The sequence below is a fragment of the Paroedura picta genome, chromosome 3, assembly GCF_049243985.1.
Source record: "Paroedura picta isolate Pp20150507F chromosome 3, Ppicta_v3.0, whole genome shotgun sequence".
In the NCBI taxonomy this organism is placed as follows: Eukaryota; Metazoa; Chordata; class Lepidosauria; order Squamata; family Gekkonidae; genus Paroedura; species Paroedura picta.
The window spans coordinates 166,661,123-166,680,712 of NC_135371.1; the positions used below are offsets into that span (position 1 = coordinate 166,661,123).

General features: G+C 53.3%; 1 protein-coding gene across 6 annotated transcripts in view; it reads right to left on the reverse strand.

The window, feature by feature from the left end:
- HDAC7 (histone deacetylase 7) overlaps positions 1 to 19,590 on the reverse strand; it is a 204,199-nt gene that overhangs the window by 38,012 nt on the left and 146,597 nt on the right. For all 6 annotated transcript variants that reach the window (XM_077329295.1, XM_077329293.1, XM_077329292.1 and 3 more), the window contains 7 exons: positions 9,066 to 9,168; positions 7,609 to 7,724; positions 7,232 to 7,354; positions 4,741 to 4,850; positions 3,687 to 3,809; positions 2,245 to 2,428; positions 823 to 1,016 (listed from right to left, as the gene is read on the reverse strand). In XM_077329295.1, coding sequence (XP_077185410.1) covers positions 823 to 1,016; positions 2,245 to 2,428; positions 3,687 to 3,809; positions 4,741 to 4,850; positions 7,232 to 7,354; positions 7,609 to 7,724; positions 9,066 to 9,168 — 953 coding nt within the window. The remainder of the gene's footprint in view (positions 1 to 822; positions 1,017 to 2,244; positions 2,429 to 3,686; positions 3,810 to 4,740; positions 4,851 to 7,231; positions 7,355 to 7,608; positions 7,725 to 9,065; positions 9,169 to 19,590) is intronic.

Here is a 19,590-nt window from a genome sequence, read left to right on the forward strand (position 1 = left end):
GTTCCCCTAAAAGGGACAGATTCTTTGATGCGAGGACTCTATTGGTGTTGGCACCCTACTGAGGACCTTGTCCTCCTTTGACCCCACTCTCCTGAGGCTCCGCCTCCAAAATCTCCAGCCACTTTCCAACTGGGAGTTGGGAACCCAAGTTCTGTATGCCCCTTTGGGTGAGATAAATACACTGCAAAAATTTTTTTTTAAGCCAGCAGGAACCTGGGCTGTGAATACTCAGATCTGCCCCACTCAGCCCGTAGAAAACAGCCGCTGGGATCTTGCATTCCATTAGAAGAAGAAGAAGAAGAAGAAGAAGAAGAAGAAGAAGAAGAAGAAGAAGAAGAAGAAGAAGAAGGAGGAGAAGGAGAAGGAGAAGGAGAAGGAGGAGAAGGAGAAGGAGAAGGAGAAGGAGAAGGAGGAGAAGGAGAAGGAGAAGGAGAAGGAGAAGGAGAAGGAGGAGAAGGAGAAGGAGAAGGAGAAGGAGAAGAAGAAGAAGAAGAAGGGTCTCAAAGCGGCTTACCTTCCCTTTCCTCTCCCCACAACAGACACCCTGTGAGGGAGGGGAGGCTGAGAGAGCCCTGATATTCCTGCCTGGTCAGAGCAGCTTTCTCAGTGCCCTGGTGAGTCCAAGGTCACCCAAGCTGGCTGCATGTGGGGGAGCGCAGATTCAAACCCGGCTCGCCAGGTTAGAAGTCTGCACACCTAACCACTACACCAAGCTGGCTCTTTGCACCTGGCCCCTGTGATTCCGGGCACAAGAAAGGCTGCCCTTTGGAAGGGTGTCCCCCCCCCCCCGCCCATGACCCACACAACGACCCCGGTCCCTACCTTGCCCAGCTGCGTCTGCTGCTTCAGCCGCTCGAGGAAGAGGGTCTGGTGCTGCTGGTAGGCCAGCTGCTGCTGCAGAGTCCTGGGGCTGGAGGGCAGGGGCTCCGAGCGCGTCCTCCCCAAGGGCTTGTGGGGGAGCCGCTCCGGGGGAAGCAGCTGGCTGAAGTGCAAGGGGACGGCTCCCAGTCCTGGAACTGCACGGGGAGAGGACAAACGGAGGGTGGGGACGTTTTGACTCTCGCCAGGCACTGCCAGAAGAGACGCCCCCGTTTTCATCCGGGAAGCGAAAGCTGCTCACGTCCCTCTATGACATTTTTGGCCCGCCTTTTGTCCGAGGAGCTCAGGTGGCACGTGGGCTTCTCCCTCCTCTGCTTTGTCCTCACAGAAGCCTGTCGGGGTAGGGTCGTGCCAGGGAGAATGGCGGCCCAAGGTCAAACTTGGAAGGTGGAGTGGGGATCTGAACCTGGATCTCCTGTCTCCTAGATCAGGGGTAGTCAACCTGTGGTCCTCCAGATGTCCATGGACTACAATTCCCATGAGCCCCTGCCAGCGTTTATATCCCGCCTCCCCCCGGAGGCTCGAGGCGGGTCACATAAAAACCGATCCCCTAAAACAATAAAAGCACAAGAGCCTCTTGTGGCGCAGAGTGGTAAGGCAGCAGACATGCAGTCTGAAAGCTTTGCCCATGAGGCTGGGAGTTCGATCCCAGCAGCCGGCTCAAGGTCGACTCAGCCTTCCATCCTTCCGAGGTCGGTAAAATGAGGACCCAGCTTGCTGGGGGGTAAACGGTAATAACTGGGGGAGGCACTGGCAAACCACCCCGTATTGAGTCTGCCATGAAAACGCTGGAGGGCATCACCCCAAGGGTCAGACATGACTTGGTACTTGCACAGGGGATACCTTTACCTTTACCTTTACAACATAATACAATTAATACAAGAGTTAAAACAAGAATGCGGCAAAATTCAATATAGCTAACCCAATTCCACACCCCCTATGAAGGGAAAGGCAGGGGGCAGATGACAGACGCAACCGTCACATGTGTGAGGGGGGCCAGATCTTCTTGCTGCCCGGCCTCAACCGAAAGCCTGGCGGAAGAGCTCCGTCTTGCAGGCCCTGCGGAGTGATGACAATTCCCGCAGGGCCCACAGCTCTCCCGGGAGCTCATTCCACCAGGTTGGGGCCAGGACCGAAAAGGCCCTGGCCCTGATCGAAGCCAGGCGAGCTTCCTTGGGACCAGGAATGACCAATAGGTTAGCCCCTGCAGAGCGTAAAGCCCTGCGGGGGGCGTAGGGCGATAGGCGGTCCCTCATTTATGTCCTACAGCTGTTTTCTGTTGTCGGTGTGGAAACAGACCCACGAGTCGTTAGGCGAGCGTCTGTAGTGCCCCGGTCCCCCAAGATGACGGGCGGCGGTACCCACCTGTCACGAGAGGGGTGTGGCTGAGCGAAGGTTCCAGGATGATCACCGGCTGGAGGCGAGTGGACAGGGGGCTGCCCGGCTCGTGCTGCTCCAGGTTGGCTGGCAGGAACACGGGTGCGTGGGTGCCGGTCAGGAGGGGCACCTTGTGCGCCAGGCCCGGGAGTGTCCGATGATCTCCGTCTCCCTGCAGAGAGGACGGGAGAGCACAGGTTAAGGAGGATCTTCCCAGGTTCGGAACTGCTTCGTTCCACGATGTGCAAAGTGGATGTAAAATGTGATCACCTCTCTGCATGCTCTGCCATAAAAGTATCTAGAGGAGAGGTCCCAAATCCAGTACCCATGTGGGCGCCATACTGCCCCGCCCCACTTCTCCTAGGTCTCTCCAAGTGTTTATACAAGGTGGGTGGGGCCACTTGCCCAGCAGGGCTTCTGATTGTCCTCTAGAAACCCAACTGACTGGGATGATTGAAATAACATGGCTTCAATGGCAGCTCATGCCACAGCTACCAGCCATTTCACCCCTCCCTTTTGCTTTCAAAGCGAGGGACATGAATGGTACTGATAGCTGCCAGCCAGCGTGCTCTGCGGGGATGGGGTATTCAAACTGCCCCCCCCCACACACACACCCCCCACTGATCTGTGGAGAGGCTTCTCTCTGTGGATCAGTTGTTTGTTGGGGACAAGGCAATTTAAATGGGTCTAGGGCCCTTTAAATGCCTCTGAGCTGAAAAATTCGGTTTTCCCGAATGCTGCTGATCCAAACACCAATACCAATATTGGCGATCGGGTGCCTGGGCACATAACCAATGTTTTTTCAGGCCAAATCTACATGAACCCAACCACAATTTGGGTTTTTTGCACATCCCTGTTCTGGACACGGAAGCATGACAGCCAGCTTGGTGTAGTGGTTATAAGGGCAGACTTCTAATCTGGAGAGCCAGCTTTGATTCTGCGCTCCCCCACATGCAGCCAGCTGGGTAGCCTTGGGCTACAGTCCTGCTAGAGCTGTTCTGACCAAGCAGTAATATCAGAGCCCCCTCAGCCCCACCCACCTCACAAGGTGTCTGTTGTGGGGAGAGGAAAGGGAAAGCGACTGGAAGCCGCTTTGAAACTCCTTTGAGTAGAGAAAAAAGGCATATAAGGACCAACTCTTCTTATCTTCATTTAGCCACTGGGCCCAATAATATCAGACGGACCTTTCCTCCATGACGGTTCCTCATTCCCCCTTATTAGCTAGTGAACCGATTGGCTACCGCAGCGTCCAGTGGGAATAGGCTCCCCAAGCTAATGAAAAGTGTCTTCTCTGGTCCGTTTCCTCCATCCACAGCCCATTCGAAAACACTGCACTAGGTGAAGACGCGGTTCCCATGATACCAAGCATGCAGGATTTTAAAAAAGAGTCCGGTGTTCATCTCCTCTGGGGAGCGACCTTTCAAACCTACCCTGGTGGATGCCGTGGAAGGAGCCGGCAGCCCCAAGGTGAGAGCTGGGAGGGAACCAGTGGTCTGAAGAGCAAACTGGGCCAACGAACTTTCCTGCATTCTCAGGCGCTGCGCTAGCGGGGTCTGCAACAATGAGGGAGAAACGAAAGTCAATTTGAGTGGTTTCCACGTGCCAGAGCATCAGAATCCATACCTCGAGGGCAGACGGAAGATGGCTTGCCCGTTTATGCCTCGTTCGCTTTGTGGATTTATGACCCATTTCTGGGAGGTCTCTATTTTGCATTAGTCCTGGCCTTTCATAGAGGGTAGTTTCTCCTCCACACAAATACACACCCATGACACTTTTTCAAGGTAGTCTGTTGTGCTGTAGGCCCGCCGCCTATGCTGCCAGGACGCAAAGGACTGAATATACCTGGGGGTGGGTTTGAGGACTGGTAGACAGAAAGAAGAAAACAGATGCTTCCCCCAGTGGGCCTGTGCATGTAGAAGGGCTGAGGATTTTGCATCTAGAGACTGAGGTCCAGAAAGCTCTGTGCAAAGGCCATGAAGAAGAACACAAGAGCACACAAGAGCACAAGAGCACTGTGGGGGATTTCCAAGGACAGAAGGTCCTGTTCGCTGGTTCCCCCACTTCCCTTGCAGGCCACTGCTTGTGTCCGACTGAAGTTAAATTGAAACTGGCTGCCGTGTGGGCAGAGTTCCTTGAGTAGTAAGCCCATGGGCCAGGCTTTCTCAACCAGGGCTTTGTAAAAACCTGGGCTTTCTTGATAGTCCTAGGACGGTTTCCCAAATGGGTGCAGAGTTATAGTTTAAAATTTGTTCAACATTTATCAGGAGGTATGACCATATAGGTCAACCCACCTCCCCCCCCCACCCCATCTAGTTGGACTAGATGACCCAGGAGGTCCCTTCCAACTCTATGATTCTATGATGCACTGTCAGCCGAGTCATGGCTTGTACAACTATTAGTGATTTGCTGGATTCACCGGGCCAATCACAGGTTTGAAGGGGGGGGGTCCCTTCTCTGTAGTCTCATGGAGGGGGGTGTCCATACCTCTTGCGTGAGCCCTGATGCACCTGGCAAGGCTCCATGTTCGGGCACCAGGCTGTCGTTGGGGGAACTACACCCAGAGACCGGGGTGCTGCTGCTGCTGGGAGAGGAGTCTGTGAGGGACAAAAGGGGGGGGGGGAAATACAAAACAGCCTTGGATACAGGAAGAACAACAACAACAAAAACGACAGTGTTGCAAAACTGAAAGGGATATTTGCACAGTGAAAGAAGCCTGGAAGAGAACCGCAAAAAACAGATCTGGAAGCAGCCAGGCCCATCTGTGCACAGCTAATGCTGAGCACATGTTATCCCTATGCGCTTCTAGGGGTTGACTAGGCGACGACAGACACTAAATAATGCAAAGCCATTTGCAACCTGCCTCCAATGCCCCGTGCAGCTGGATGTGGCTGTGTGAAAGGGCCAAATCCACTTGCAAACGGCCGCGGGAGGGGACTGAAATAGCGTGTTCAGCATGCCTGGGAGCGCCCGAGGCTGTCATTTCAGTCTGCAAATGGGCTGATTCTGTATTCACCGCATCGCACAAAGACCGGCTCGTATTTCAGAGTTGATTAACCTGCTTGTCTTTCGAAAAGGAGCCAGAGTCCAAGAAACCTCTCCGCAAAAGGCATAAACAAACCAGTGTGCATCTGCGGCCCTCCAGATGTCCGTGGACTACGATTCCCATGAGCCCCTGCTGGCAGGGGCTCATGGGAATCGTAGTCCACGGACGTCTGGAGGGCCGCAGCTTGGCCACCCCTGAAATAGAGAAATAAGAACCAAAACGTGTGCGTGTCTCACGGTGGTCCTGAAGTCATCACGGGAAGAGCTGGTTTTTGAGACCTGCTTTTCGCTCTCCAAAGGAGTCCCAAAGTGTCTTACAAACACTTTGCCCTTTCTCTCCCCCCCCCCAGTTGTCTTGGAGCTGTTTAATGCACAGCAGTTCTCTTAGAGCTTGCTCAGCCCCACTGACATCACAGGGTGTGTGTAGGGGAGGGGAGAGGAAGGGAAAGGGGCTTATTAACCATTTTGGGACTCCTTCGGGAAGCGAAAAGTGGAGTGTAAGAAAACAGCTCTTCTTCTTGGTCACGAAGACACCTGGGCAGTTTTGGAGCAATCACTCCCCCCCCCCTGCATCCCTCTCTGCCTAACCTACCTCGCAGGCTTGTTGTAAGGATCAAAGAGAGGATTAGAACGAAGGAAGTTGCTTTGAACGTTTTAAGGAGGATGTGGGATGGAGCTGTGATTGGTTGGTAAGCAGACGGTAACACAGTCCCCTCGTTATGGGCAAATGAAATGTCACATGTTTGAATTCAGCAGGGCTTTTTTCTGGGCTGGGTGTTAAGTCCAAAAGAAAACTAACCCTGCGGGGTAGGACGGAAATAAAGCCCTACAGGCATGCGATGGCCTTCCGAGGGCAATGGAGGAAATGCCATGCAGACTGAATTAGGTTAGGCCACATCCGGTGTGCAGGGAAAGAACAGCTACACATCTCCAGGTGCCGAGAAGGAAGAACTACAGCGACTGTCGCTCCCAAGGCGTAAAAGCCGTCAGTTGCTCGGATCTGGACCTCACTGCAGAAGCCCTGGATGAAGGTGGCACGGCGCCCAAACTCTGGATCACACGCCCCTATTTATTTATACTGTTTGTGCCACGCTCTGCCATGCCAAGAAACAGCTCCCGGGACGGCTCACAAAACATTAAAAGCGATTAACGTCAGGAAGATCACAACAGGATAACTACAACCACATGCAAGGCGGCAAGGGATTGATTCTGGAATGACAAACAAAAACAAAACAGACACAACAGATCCACGTCCCCATTGGCCTCAGCAGAGGCACGCCCGAGTAAGCTCACCGTCTTCAGAGGATTTAAGAGCCCTATGCTACAAAGAGCCACCAACCGGCTAATGATCCCTGGCCCTAAAGAAGCCCGCCTGGCCTCAACCAGGGCCAGAGACCTGGTGGAATGAGCTCCAGATCAGGACCCTGACGGAGCTAAAACAGTTCTGTAGGGAGCTCTTCTGTCATGCATTTAGCTGAGACCAAGTGTAACCAACAACATCTGCAGGGCCCCTGGTCCCTCCCTCCCCCCCCCCCGAAAAAAAAATCCATCAAAGCATTCTGCTTCTGGACCTGGCTGTATTATTACTGTTCAATGCTGTTCTGTTGCCTTGTTATCATCAGTTAGTAAGATTAATGTTATAGCTATTTATAGGTATGGTTCTTTGTATAGTTCTCAGTTCCATGTAAACCGCCCTGAGCCTTCGGGGAGGGCGGAATATAAATGCGAAAAATAAATAAATAAAATAAAAGATGGGCCCAACGTCACTACGGACAGAGTCGTTGCAAACATCCCGAACGTTAAAAAATTCCCCCTTGCGGGGAGAAAGCCCTGCGGGACCCCTGATCCTTCTCTCCGCCAGACCAGGGATACGTCATCTCCTTTCGGGACGCCCGGCAGTTCCCCCACAGGCCCTCCCAAAGCACCCTCTTACCGAAGGCTTCCGTCGGCCGCCTCTTCAGAGAGGGAGGGGCGCTCTCCTTGCGGGTCAAGGGGTTCTTGCGTCGCTCGCCCGCCTTCTTGGTCTTATAGCGCAATTTGAGGTTGGGTTCAGAGGCTGGAGCGGATGGAGAAAGGAGGTGGGATCAGCCCTGATGGTCGGACCAGAAGGTCCCTAGAGCCCACTGCCCTGTTCTCCACAGGGGACGCACAGCCCGCTTTTCGCACTGTGACTGTTGCAGCACTGCTGGCATGCAGAAAAACTGGCGGCTGATCCTATTGCTCTCCAGACCGTGAAAGGTGAAGGGGCAGGCCAGCCCATCCCATCCCCCTCCAGCCCGGTCAGTTGGGCCCCCCCCTCAGCCCTCACACCTGTTTTCCTTAGCGGAAAGTGCTCCGGGGAGTCTCCGGCGCTGTTGGGGATGGCAGGGAAGAAGCTGGGGAGCACGGGGGCGGGCGGTCCTTCCGGCTCCATCGGCTCCAATGACCTGGATGACAGAGGAGAAGCGGATGGAGAAAAGGGGGTGGCCGTTTCCACGGGCTCAGGACAGCACAGCCTAGCCGTTAAGAGGAGAAGCTACAAGCCAAGAAGCGCTGGGGCCGAATCTCATCTTCATGGTGATGCTGCCAACTATGTTGTTGTTGTTATTAATTAATAAATAATCATAATTATTTTTATAATTTTCATTTCTATCACTGGAGTAGTGGTTAAAGAGCGGCAGCCTCTAATCTGCAGAGCCGGGTTGGATCCCCTGCTCCTCCACATGCAGCCAGCCGGGTGACCTTGGGCCAGTCACAGTTCTCGCAGAGCTCTCTCGGCCATCCACAGTTCTCGCAGAACTCTCTCAGCCCCACCTACCTCACACGGTAAACGTTGTGGGGAGAGGAAGGGAAGGCGATTGCCAGCCGCTTCAAGACTCCTTCAAGCAGTGAAAAGCAGGGTACAAAAATCAACTCTTCTTCATTTTTCTCTACTCCAAGAAGCCTCAAAGGGGCTATCTTCTGTCCTGGCAAGAGGCACCCAGTGAGGGCGATGGGGCTGAGAGAGAACAGTCACCGGCTGAGGGTCGCCCAGCAGGCTGCACATGGGCAGAAGAGTGTAGGACCCGAACCTGCCACTCTTTCCCACTGCAGCCCGCTGGCTCTCCCTCCCCCGCAAGAGATACCCTGTGAGGCACGGTGGGGGTGAGAGAGCTCTGAGAGAACTGTATAACTGGCCCAAGATCACCCAGAGGGCTGCAGGTGGAGGAGGAGGGGGAGAATCGAGCCCAGGTCTACAGATTAGACTCTGCCACAATTCACTCAAATTGCACATTCTCACCAGTGGGCATTCTGCGTTCACGTGAATGATGCCAGGAATACAGACAGCCTGTTTAAAGGCCTATCCTAAGCAGGGTATGAAACCAAGACCAAGGGAGTAAGGAGGGTCCTCAGAGGCCCCCCCCCAATTACTGCCATGGGCCCTGCCAAACCTGGATGAAACAGGGTACAACAACTGGGCGTGCAAAACCAGCCCATCTTTCTTAGCTAAATCATTCCCTCCACCCCATCAACAGCCAAAAAGTCCAGACGTGGGCTGCATTCTGTGCACTAGACATGCCAACTTCCACGTAGTGGATGGAGATCTCCTCCAGACAGCTGAGGTCCATTCCCCTGGAGGAAAGGGCCGCCTTGGGAGGAATTATACCCCACTGATGTCCCTCCCCTCCCCTTCCCAAACCCAACCCCCCCCCCCGACTCGAACCCCAAATCTCCAGGTGTTTCCCAACCCAGAGCTGGCAACCCTGCAAGGTGCGTGTTTGCCAAATGTGTGTCTACCACCTGATCACCTGTAAGGCATGACGGGCGCATTGGTCCTTTCGAGGGCGGCCTGCTGCTTTTTCAGGATCACTTCGGCCAACTTCTGCTTCACGACCCGGCTTGCTACAGCACCTGTTGAACAACAAGGAAAGGGCTCATGGCAACGGCCGGCCGGAGGACATTCCTCACCCTCTTCAGTGCCCCCACAAAACTGGGGTCTGATTCCTTCTGGTGGGAAAACAAAAAGCACAGGCTCAGAAATGAGCGGATAACGAACTTTGCAGCATGTCGTACTCCCCATAAGGAGTCCTCTGTGTGGTCTGTGTGGGCCTGTCTCTTCTGACTTACAGTGACCCCCATGAACTGCTCTAAAACATCCCATCATTACAACCTTTGCTGAAGTCTTACAAACAGTGGGCCCTGGCTTCCTTGACTGAATCAGTCCACCTCAGTTTGGGTATTCCTCTTTTCATAGGAATATAAAAGAAGCCCTGTTGGATCAGGCCAAGGGCCCATCCAGTCCAGCACTCTGTGTCACACAGTGGCCCAACCCAGGGGCCATCAAGGAGGTCCACGAGCATCTTTAAGAACATATGAGAAGCCATGTTGGATCAGGCCAAGGGCTCATCCAGTCTAACGCTCAGCATCCCACAATGGCCAAAATCCAGGTGCCGTCAGGAGGTCCACCAGGGTCATTAAGAACATAAGAAAACCCGTTGGATCAGGCCAATGGCCCATCCAGTCCAACCCTCTGTGTCACACAGTGGCCCAAACCCAGGGGACATCAGGAGGCCCACCAGGGTCATTAAGAACATAAGAGAAGCCATATTGGATCAGGCCAATGGCCCATCCAGTCCAACACTCTGTGTCTCAGTGGCCCAAACCCAGGGGCCATCAGGAGGCCCACCAGGGTCATTAAGAACATAAGAGAAGCCATATTGGATCAGGCCAATGGCCCATCCAGTCCAACCCTCTGTGTCACACAGTGGCCCAAACCCAGGGGACATCAGGAGGCCCACCAGGGTCATTAAGAACATAAGAGAAGCCATATTGGATCAGGCCAGTGGCCCATCCAGTCCAACACTCTGTGTCTCAGTGGCCCAAACCCAGGGGACATCAGGAGGTCCACCAGGGTCATTAAGAACATAAGAGAAGCCATATTGGATCAGGCCAGTGGCCCATCCAGTCCAACCCTCTGTGTCACACAGTGGCCCAAACCCAGGGGACATCAGGAGGCCCACCAGGGTCATTAAGAACATAAGAGAAGCCATATTGGATCAGGCCAGTGGCCCATCCAGTCCAACACTCTGTGTCTCAGTGGCCCAAACCCAGGGGACATCAGGAGGTCCACCAGGGTCATTAAGAACATAAGAGAAGCCATATTGGATCAGGCCAGTGGCCCATCCAGTCCAACCCTCTGTGTCACACAGTGGCCCAAACCCAGGGGACATCAGGAGGCCCACCAGGGTCATTAAGAACATAAGAGAAGCCATATTGGATCAGGCCAGTGGCCCATCCAGTCCAACACTCTGTGTCTCAGTGGCCCAAACCCAGGGGACATCAGGAGGTCCACCAGGGTCATTAAGAACATAAGAGAAGCCATATTGGATCAGGCCAGTGGCCCATCCAGTCCAACCCTCTGTGTCACACAGTGGCCCAAACCCAGGGGACATCAGGAGGCCCACCAGGGTCATTAAGAACATAAGAGAAGCCATATTGGATCAGGCCAGTGGCCCATCCAGTCCAACCCTCTGTGTCACACAGTGGCCCAAACCCAGGGGACATCAGGAGGCCCACCAGGGTCATTAAGAACATAAGAGAAGCCATATTGGATCAGGCCAGTGGCCCATCCAGTCCAACACTCTGTGTCTCAGTGGCCCAAACCCAGGGGACATCAGGAGGTCCACCAGGGTCATTAAGAACATAAGAGAAGCCATATTGGATCAGGCCAGTGGCCCATCCAGTCCAACACTCTGTGTCTCAGTGCCCAAACCCAGGGGACATCAGGAGGTCCACCAGGGTCATTAAGAACATAAGAGAAGCCATATTGGATCAGGCCAGTGGCCCATCCAGTCCAACACTCTGTGTCTCAGTGGCCCAAACCCAGGGGACATCAGGAGGCCCACCAGGGTCATTAAGAACATAAGAGAAGCCATATTGGATCAGGCCAGTGGCCCATCCAGTCCAACACTCTGTGTCTCAGTGGCCCAAACCCAGGGGACATCAGGAGGTCCACCAGGGTCATTAAGAACATAAGAGAAGCCATATTGGATCAGGCCAGTGGCCCATCCAGTCCAACCCTCTGTGTCACACAGTGGCCCAAACCCAGGGGACATCAGGAGGCCCACCAGGGTCATTAAGAACATAAGAGAAGCCATATTGGATCAGGCCAGTGGCCCATCCAGTCCAACCCTCTGTGTCACACAGTGGCCCAAACCCAGGGGACATCAGGAGGCCCACCAGGGTCATTAAGAACATAAGAGAAGCCATATTGGATCAGGCCAGTGGCCCATCCAGTCCAACACTCTGTGTCTCAGTGGCCCAAACCCAAGGGACATCAGGAGGTCCACCAGGGTCATTAAGAACATAAGAGAAGCCATATTGGATCAGGCCAGTGGCCCATCCAGTCCAACCCTCTGTGTCACACAGTGGCCCAAACCCAGGGGACATCAGGAGGTCCACCAGGGTCATTAAGAACATAAGAGAAGCCATATCGGATCAGGCCAGTGGCCCATCCAGTCCAACCCTCTGTGTCACACAGTGGCCCAAACCCAGGGGACATCAGGAGGTCCACCAGGGTCATTAAGAACATAAGAGAAGCCATATTGGATCAGGCCAGTGGCCCATCCAGTCCAACCCTCTGTGTCACACAGTGGCCCAAACCCAGGGGACATCAGGAGGTCCACCAGGGTCATTAAGAACATAAGAGAAGCCATATTGGATCAGGCCAGTGGCCCATCCAGTCCAACCCTCTGTGTCACACAGTGGCCCAAACCCAGGGGACATCAGGAGGCCCACCAGGGTCATTAAGAACATAAGAGAAGCCATATTGGATCAGGCCAGTGGCCCATCCAGTCCAACACTCTGTGTCTCAGTGGCCCAAACCCAGGGGACATCAGGAGGTCCACCAGGGTCATTAAGAACATAAGAGAAGCCATATTGGATCAGGCCAGTGGCCCATCCAGTCCAACACTCTGTGTCTCAGTGGCCCAAACCCAGGGGACATCAGGAGGTCCACCAGGGTCATTAAGAACATAAGAGAAGCCATATTGGATCAGGCCAGTGGCCCATCCAGTCCAACACTCTGTGTCTCAGTGGCCCAAACCCAGGGGACATCAGGAGGTCCACCAGGGTCATTAAGAACATAAGAGAAGCCATATTGGATCAGGCCAGTGGCCCATCCAGTCCAACACTCTGTGTCTCAGTGGCCCAAACCCAGGGGACATCAGGAGGCCCACCAGGGTCATTAAGAACATAAGAGAAGCCATATTGGATCAGGCCAGTGGCCCATCCAGTCCAACACTCTGTGTCTCAGTGGCCCAAACCCAGGGGACATCAGGAGGTCCACCAGGGTCATTAAGAACATAAGAGAAGCCATATTGGATCAGGCCAGTGGCCCATCCAGTCCAACCCTCTGTGTCACACAGTGGCCCAAACCCAGGGGACATCAGGAGGTCCACCAGGGTCATTAAGAACATAAGAGAAGCCATATTGGATCAGGCCAGTGGCCCATCCAGTCCAACCCTCTGTGTCACACAGTGGCCCAAACCCAGGGGACATCAGGAGGCCCACCAGGGTCATTAAGAACATAAGAGAAGCCATATTGGATCAGGCCAGTGGCCCATCCAGTCCAACACTCTGTGTCTCAGTGGCCCAAACCCAGGGGACATCAGGAGGTCCACCAGGGTCATTAAGAACATAAGAGAAGCCATATTGGATCAGGCCAATGGCCCATCCAGTCCAACCCTCTGTGTCACACAGTGGCCCAAACCCAGGGGACATCAGGAGGCCCACCAGGGTCATTAAGAACATAAGAGAAGCCATATTGGATCAGGCCAGTGGCCCATCCAGTCCAACCCTCTGTGTCTCAGTGGCCCAAACCCAGGTGCCATCAGGAGGTCCACCAGGGTCATTAAGAACCTAAGAGAAGCCACGTTGGATGGCACCCCCCTGGCCCAAGCTGCTTGCCCTGCCACGACCCCTGCGAAAGGGTTGCTCGACCTCCAAAGGGATCCCAACTCCCAGGTTAAGAACCACTGGTGTAGCGGATGGGATATTGTTGTGAATTTCCACGACTGCACAGGGGAGCTGATGACCCTTGGGGTACCTGTTGAGATCTCTGTCCCTTGCTAAGCATGCCCAGGGGTGATCCAATAGCAGAAAACCAGCAGCTTGAGGACTTCTACATCCTTTCAGCTACCAGAGGGGGGGGGGAATGCTCTGGGCTTCAATGGACTGGTCCTCTCCGAGCATCAGTCGGAGGCGTCCGAGATCTTGACAGGTGTGCTCTGCGATACCCGCACTGGCAGCGTGCAAGGGCAGCCCTTCCGAGACGCTGACGGGCGTGGGAGGTGGCTGGAGGGAATTCCCAGGGTGGGGCTTGATGGATCTTGCTCGGCCAGTCTCTGAGGTGCTGCTCTGCTGATGCCCGAGGGCGTGTGCAATGATCGAGGTCAACCGGTGCAGACGCCGTGGTTCGAAGCGGGGCAGGGGCAGACTGGTAGGCAGCTGGCCGGGGGAGCTTTGCAGCTGGCAGTGCCAGCCGGTGGGTTTCAGATGCCTCCATTTCAGTTTGCCGGGGATTTTCTGGAGGTCCTTGGGCAGCCTCCTCTTCCTCTATCTCAGTTCCCTGGTTTATGAACTGGGGGGTAGTATTGGCCTGGATCACGGGAGTGCAGTGAGAAAAGACTGGCATTTCTTTCTCTCCACTGGGGAGAAAGACAAGGGGTGCGTAAAAGAAAAAAGGAGTCAGACACTCTCAAGAGCTGGAAGGGGCCACTGAGGGCCCTCCGGCCCAGTCTCCTGCCTTCTCAGGGACTTAAAAATCACCCCCTCATAGAATCATAGAATCATAGAGTTGGAAGGGGCCGCACAGGCCATCTAGTCCAACCCCCTGCTCAACGCAGGATCAGCCCAAAGCATCCTAAAGCATCCAAGAAAAGTGTGTATCCAACCTTTGTTTGAAGACTGCCAGTGAGGGGGAGCTCACCACCTCCTTAGGCAGCCTATTCCACTGCTGAACTACTCTTGACTGAAAATTTCTTTCCTGATATCTAGCCTATATCGTTGTACTTGAAGTTTAAACCCATTACTGTGTGTCCTCTCCTCTGCAGCCAACAGAAACAGCATCCTGCCCTCCTCCAAGTGACAACCTTTCAAATACTTAAAGAGGGCTATCATGTCCCCTCTCAACCTCCTTTTCTCCAGGCTGAACATTCCCAAGTCCCTCAACCTATCTTCATAGGGCTTGGTCCCTCCTGACAGGTGCTCATCCAATCTCCCCCGAAATACTTCCAACGGAGACTCCACCACCCTCTGGAGCAGAAGAAGAAGAGTTGGTTCTTATATGCTGCCTTTCTCTACCCAAAGGAGTCTCAAAGCGGCTTACAGTCGCCTTCCCTTCCTCTCCCCACAACAGACACCCTGTGAGGGAGGTGAGGCTGAGAGAGCCCTGATATTACTGAAGAAGAGTTGGTTCTTATATGCCGCTTTTCTCTATCTGAAGGAATCTCAAAAGTGGCTTACATTCACCTTCCCTTTCCTCTCCCCACAGCAGACACCCTGTGAGGTGGGTGAGGCTGAGAGAGCCCTGATATTCCTGCTCGGTCAGAACAGCTTTATCAGTGCTGTGGCGAGCCCAAGGTCACCCAGCTGGATGCATGTGGGGGAGGAGCGGGGAATCAAACCCGGCTCACCAGATTAGACGTCCGCACTCCTAACCACTTCACCAAGCTGGCAGCATATCTACAAACATCCCTGCCCATCAGAAAATGATGGCTAATATTTAAGGGGAAGCTCCTTTGCTGTAATTTGAACCCACTTCTCCTCATCCTTGCCTCTAAAGCCGCAGGGACCAAGCTGGCCCCCTCTTCGACATGTCTCCCTTTTACATCGTTCAGTCCTGCTAACCTATCACCCCTCGCCCTCTTCTTCTCCAAGCGACACATATCCAACTCCCTCAGCCTCTCCACGTGAGGCCTGGATTCCAACTCCTCAACTCTTCTGGTCACCCTTCTCTGAACACGTCCCAGCTGGTCAGTGTCCTTCCTGAGCTGCGGTGCCCAGAACTGGACACGATATTCCAAAGGAACGGTCAGTTAAAGACACATAAGCATTCATGCACAAGGTCTGTGTTCAGCCGATCTACACATGTATGACATGAAAGAGAACACGTGGCATTTAGCTAGGAAGAGGAATTGGCACGCAAGCACACCATTCCCTGCACTGTATCTAAGTGAAGATCTTATTCCGATCCTGTGGTCTCCCAGACACTTTGCACTTTTCTTTAAAAACAAAAAGGGGGGGGGGGTTCAGCATAGGCATCAATGAAGTTGGAAATCACACACACCCAGAGAGACAGAGAGAGAGAGAAACATACAGAGAGACAGACAGACAGACTCATGTACAGATCTGTCTGACAGATTTCCCCCCCCCCCCTCTGAAATTCCTCCAGACCTCTGGAAATTCCTCTCCTGACCATACTTGGCAATCATAAAGTTTGTTTTTTACTGGAGAGGTGCATCTGCCTCTTTCAACATGGATCAGTGGAGCAACGTGTTGAAATTTCTGCACAGGTGGGACCAGCCCCACTGCAGCAGCCCTGCAGCTTTTTCAGAACCGAAAACAGGGCATCGCACAGACGGAGGGACAACCTTCCAAGAACGGCGATTTTAAGGAAGAGGAGGTGAGGGGGAAACCCCTCTGTGCAGAAAAATATTTCAGGGTGAGGCAGTTCCTGCTCAGAACACTAGATGGTGCCAATGCATCGAGAGCCATTCACTTAGCAGCTTTTTATTTAAAATTTTTAATTATTACCACTTCCTGAAAGACAAAAAAGAGAAAATATAGCAAGAATGTTGGCAAGTCCTCACACAAGTATCTACTAAGGGCTTCTGTATAACTAAATATAAGTCCGATTGGAAGCGATACGCCATCCATTCAGAATTCCATGCGGGATTACTGGAATTGGGTGTTTGTCAGGGACCGACGTATCTGAGGGACGGCCTTCTGCCCTATGCCCCCCGCAGATCTTTACGCTTGGTGGGTACCAAATCTTCCACAGCGTGAACGGATCCTGAGCACTGCAGATGGCCTGATGGATCGGGCTCAGCCATGGGAAGGATCACCCCCCTCCCCGAGGTTAGAGTGGGAAGACACACTTTCCCATAAAGATATCAGGCAGTGCCTCTGGGGTGGCCTTCCGCATCAGCGTTGAGAAAGACCTCTTCCACAGAAGCGTTTATTTATTGATTTATTATATATTTATAATAAATTGGTTTCTGTACCACACTTTTCACTACCAGAAGGAGTCTCAAAGCGGCTTTCAATCGCCCTCCCTTTCCTGTCCCCACAACAGACGCCCTGTGAGGTGGGTGAGGCTGAGAGAGCCCTGATATTACTGAAGAAGAAGAGTTGGTTCTTATATGCCGCTTTCTCTACCCGAAGGAGTCTCAAAGCGGCTTACAGTCACCTTCCCTTTCCTCTCCCCACAACAGACACCCTGTGAGGTGGGTGAGGCTGAGAGAGCCCTGAGATTACTGAAGAAGATGAGTTGGTTCTTATATGCCGCTTTTCTCTACCTGAAGGAGTCTCAAAGCAGCTTACAGTCGCCTTCCCTTTCCTCTCCCCACAACAGACACCCTGTGAGGGAGGTGAGGCTGAGAGAGCCCTGAGATTACTGAAGAAGAAGAAGAGTTGGTTCTTATATGCCGCTTTTCTCTACCCAAAGTCTCAAAGTGGCTTCAAATCGCCTTCCCTTCCTCTCCCCACAACAGACACCCTGTGAAGAAGGTGGGGCACAGAGAGCCCTGATATTACTGAAGAAGAAGAGTTGGTTCTTATATGCCGCTTTTCTCTACCCAAAGGAGTCTCAAAGCGGCTGACCATCACCTTCCCTTTCCTCTCCCCACAACAGACACCCTGTGAGGGAGGTGGGACACAGAGAGCTATGAGAGAACTGGAACTGTCCTAAGGACACCCACGTCGAGGAGGAGTCGGGAATCAAACTCCAGATCAGAAGCCGCCACTCTTAACCGTGACTCCACCTTAGACTTTAAGGTGCTTCGGGTCTCTTCCTCTCCTCCTTTATCCGCCAGTAAGGCCAGCCCTGTTGATCAAGAGAGGTGCCGCAATCACTTCAGGAGCAGGGGCGGATCCGCAAGGAGGAACACACGCGGATCCCCCTACCCACGTGCCACTGCTGCGGTGGTGGCGGAGGCGTGCGGAGCGTGTCCCGGCTGGTCCGGAGGCTGCAAGATCGCTGAGAACCTTCTGGTGCGCCGTCAGCGTGCACACCTTCCCCTACGTCCAGGGATCAGCACATCTTAAGCCCTGATGAAGATGCGCGCACAAAGGCCGAACGGCATCCAAGGTGGCGGACGACACGCACGGCGAGATTAACCTGCGCAATTGCCGCGGGGACCAAGTCATTTGACTAGCAAACCGCTTTTGTATGTGTGTGTTTGTTTGTTTTTGCAAGGAACATTACTCCTCTTCAAAGCGGCACAACCCACGCCACACCGACACGCCCGTGGCCTTTTCCCAGACGGGTTCCACGGGGCCGTGGCAGAGCGACAGCTGGGAGCTCCCTATCGGCCTCCGATCAGCTCTGCAGGCGGTGAACTGTTACCAAAACAGACGAGCCCCGGGTTGACAAGTTTCTCAATGCTCGTGGGATTTTTAATTTTTTTTTTTTGCTATGTTACAATCCTTGCAAGGGAAAGAAAGAAAGAAAAAGAAAACACACGGAGCGCATTATTAGCGCAATGCTCAACCGGCCTTCCGTCTTATGAGGCCTCGAGTGCCAGGAAAACAAGGCAAGAGACGGAGGCAGAGATAAGAGGGTCTTCGGGGGGGAGGGAGGGGGGAGAAGACAACATTTTTCTTCTGTTTCCTGGTTTAACCTGCCTTTGCACATGGAGTCAAAACCAGCCCCCTAAGGCTGGCTTTCTCAACCAGCGTCTCGTGAAACCCTGGGGTTTCTCGATGGCCCTGAAAGAGATTCCTGCATGGGTGGATTGTTTTAAATATGTTTTTTAAATTGGTTAAATGTTTTATCAGGTGATATGACCATATAAGGTCACGTTGACCCCCCCCCCCCCAAAAAAAACCTCCCCATGATGGTCCTGGAAGTCAAGGGAAGGGGAAGGGCCCTGGGTGGGTGGGGACACAGCTATGCTTCCCGACCCAATCCTGCACAATCCTGCCACTTCTGGAATTTTTCGAAGGCTAAAGCAGGGGTAGTCGACCTGTGGTCCTCCAGATGTCCATGGACTACAATTCCCACGAGCCCCTGCCAGCTTTTGCTGGCAGGGGCTCATGGGAATTGTAGTCCATGGACATCTGGAGGACCACAGGTTGACTACCCCTGGGCTACAGGATGTTAGCAAAAATGCCTCCTCTCCAATCTTGAACAGTTCCCATTTCACAAGCGCAAAGACGCAAGATTGCTCTGTGGCGTTCCGACTCCAGCCCTGTTGTGGGCTTCAAACAACCACCACAACGACAGCAGCAAAAAAAAAAAAAAGCATTCACTAAAGCGGCAGTGGCCTCAATTCAAGCGAACGGCTTGTAAGCAAAACCGGAGCACTGGAGCATCCATTCGGGGGCTCCCAAACGTTTAAAGGACGGTGGCCCACGAGGCCCAGCTGACTCGATACAGTGACCCGCTCTAAGAATAACAAACGTGAGCCTGCACCGATCCCTCAAATTGCACAAGCCTGGGACCCACCTTTCACAGCCTTCGGGTCCTGCTTTGTGGTCGGAAAATGCGGCTCTCTGAATGATCCCGGAAGCTTAGCAGGGTCGGGCACGTTGGGGATAGAGACAGAAGGGAGAGGGGGCAGAATCTGGGGCCTGAGCCCTCCGAGGAAAGGCTGAGGGACTTGGGAATGCTCAGCTCGGGTAAAAGGAGGTGGAGAGGGGGACAGGAGGGCTCTCTTTGAAAGGGTGTCAATGAAGGAGTTCACGGAGCAGTTCCTGTTGGCATCAGAGGACGGGACCCACGGCAATGGCTTTACATTATGTACTGGCTAGATATCAGCAGGAAAAAATTCACAGTCCGCATAGTTCAGCATTGGAATGGGCGGCCTAAGGAGGTGGTGAGCTAATAATAATAATAATAATAATAATAACAACAACAACAACAACAACAACAGCAACAACAACAACAGCAACAATAACAATAATAATAGAAGAAGACGAAGAAGAGTTGGTTCTTATATGCCACTTTTCTCAAAGGACTCTGAAAGCAGCCCCCATTCGCCTTCCCTTCCTCTCCCCACAACAGACACCCTGTGAGGGAGGGAGAGGCTGAGAGAGCCCTGTTATTCCTGC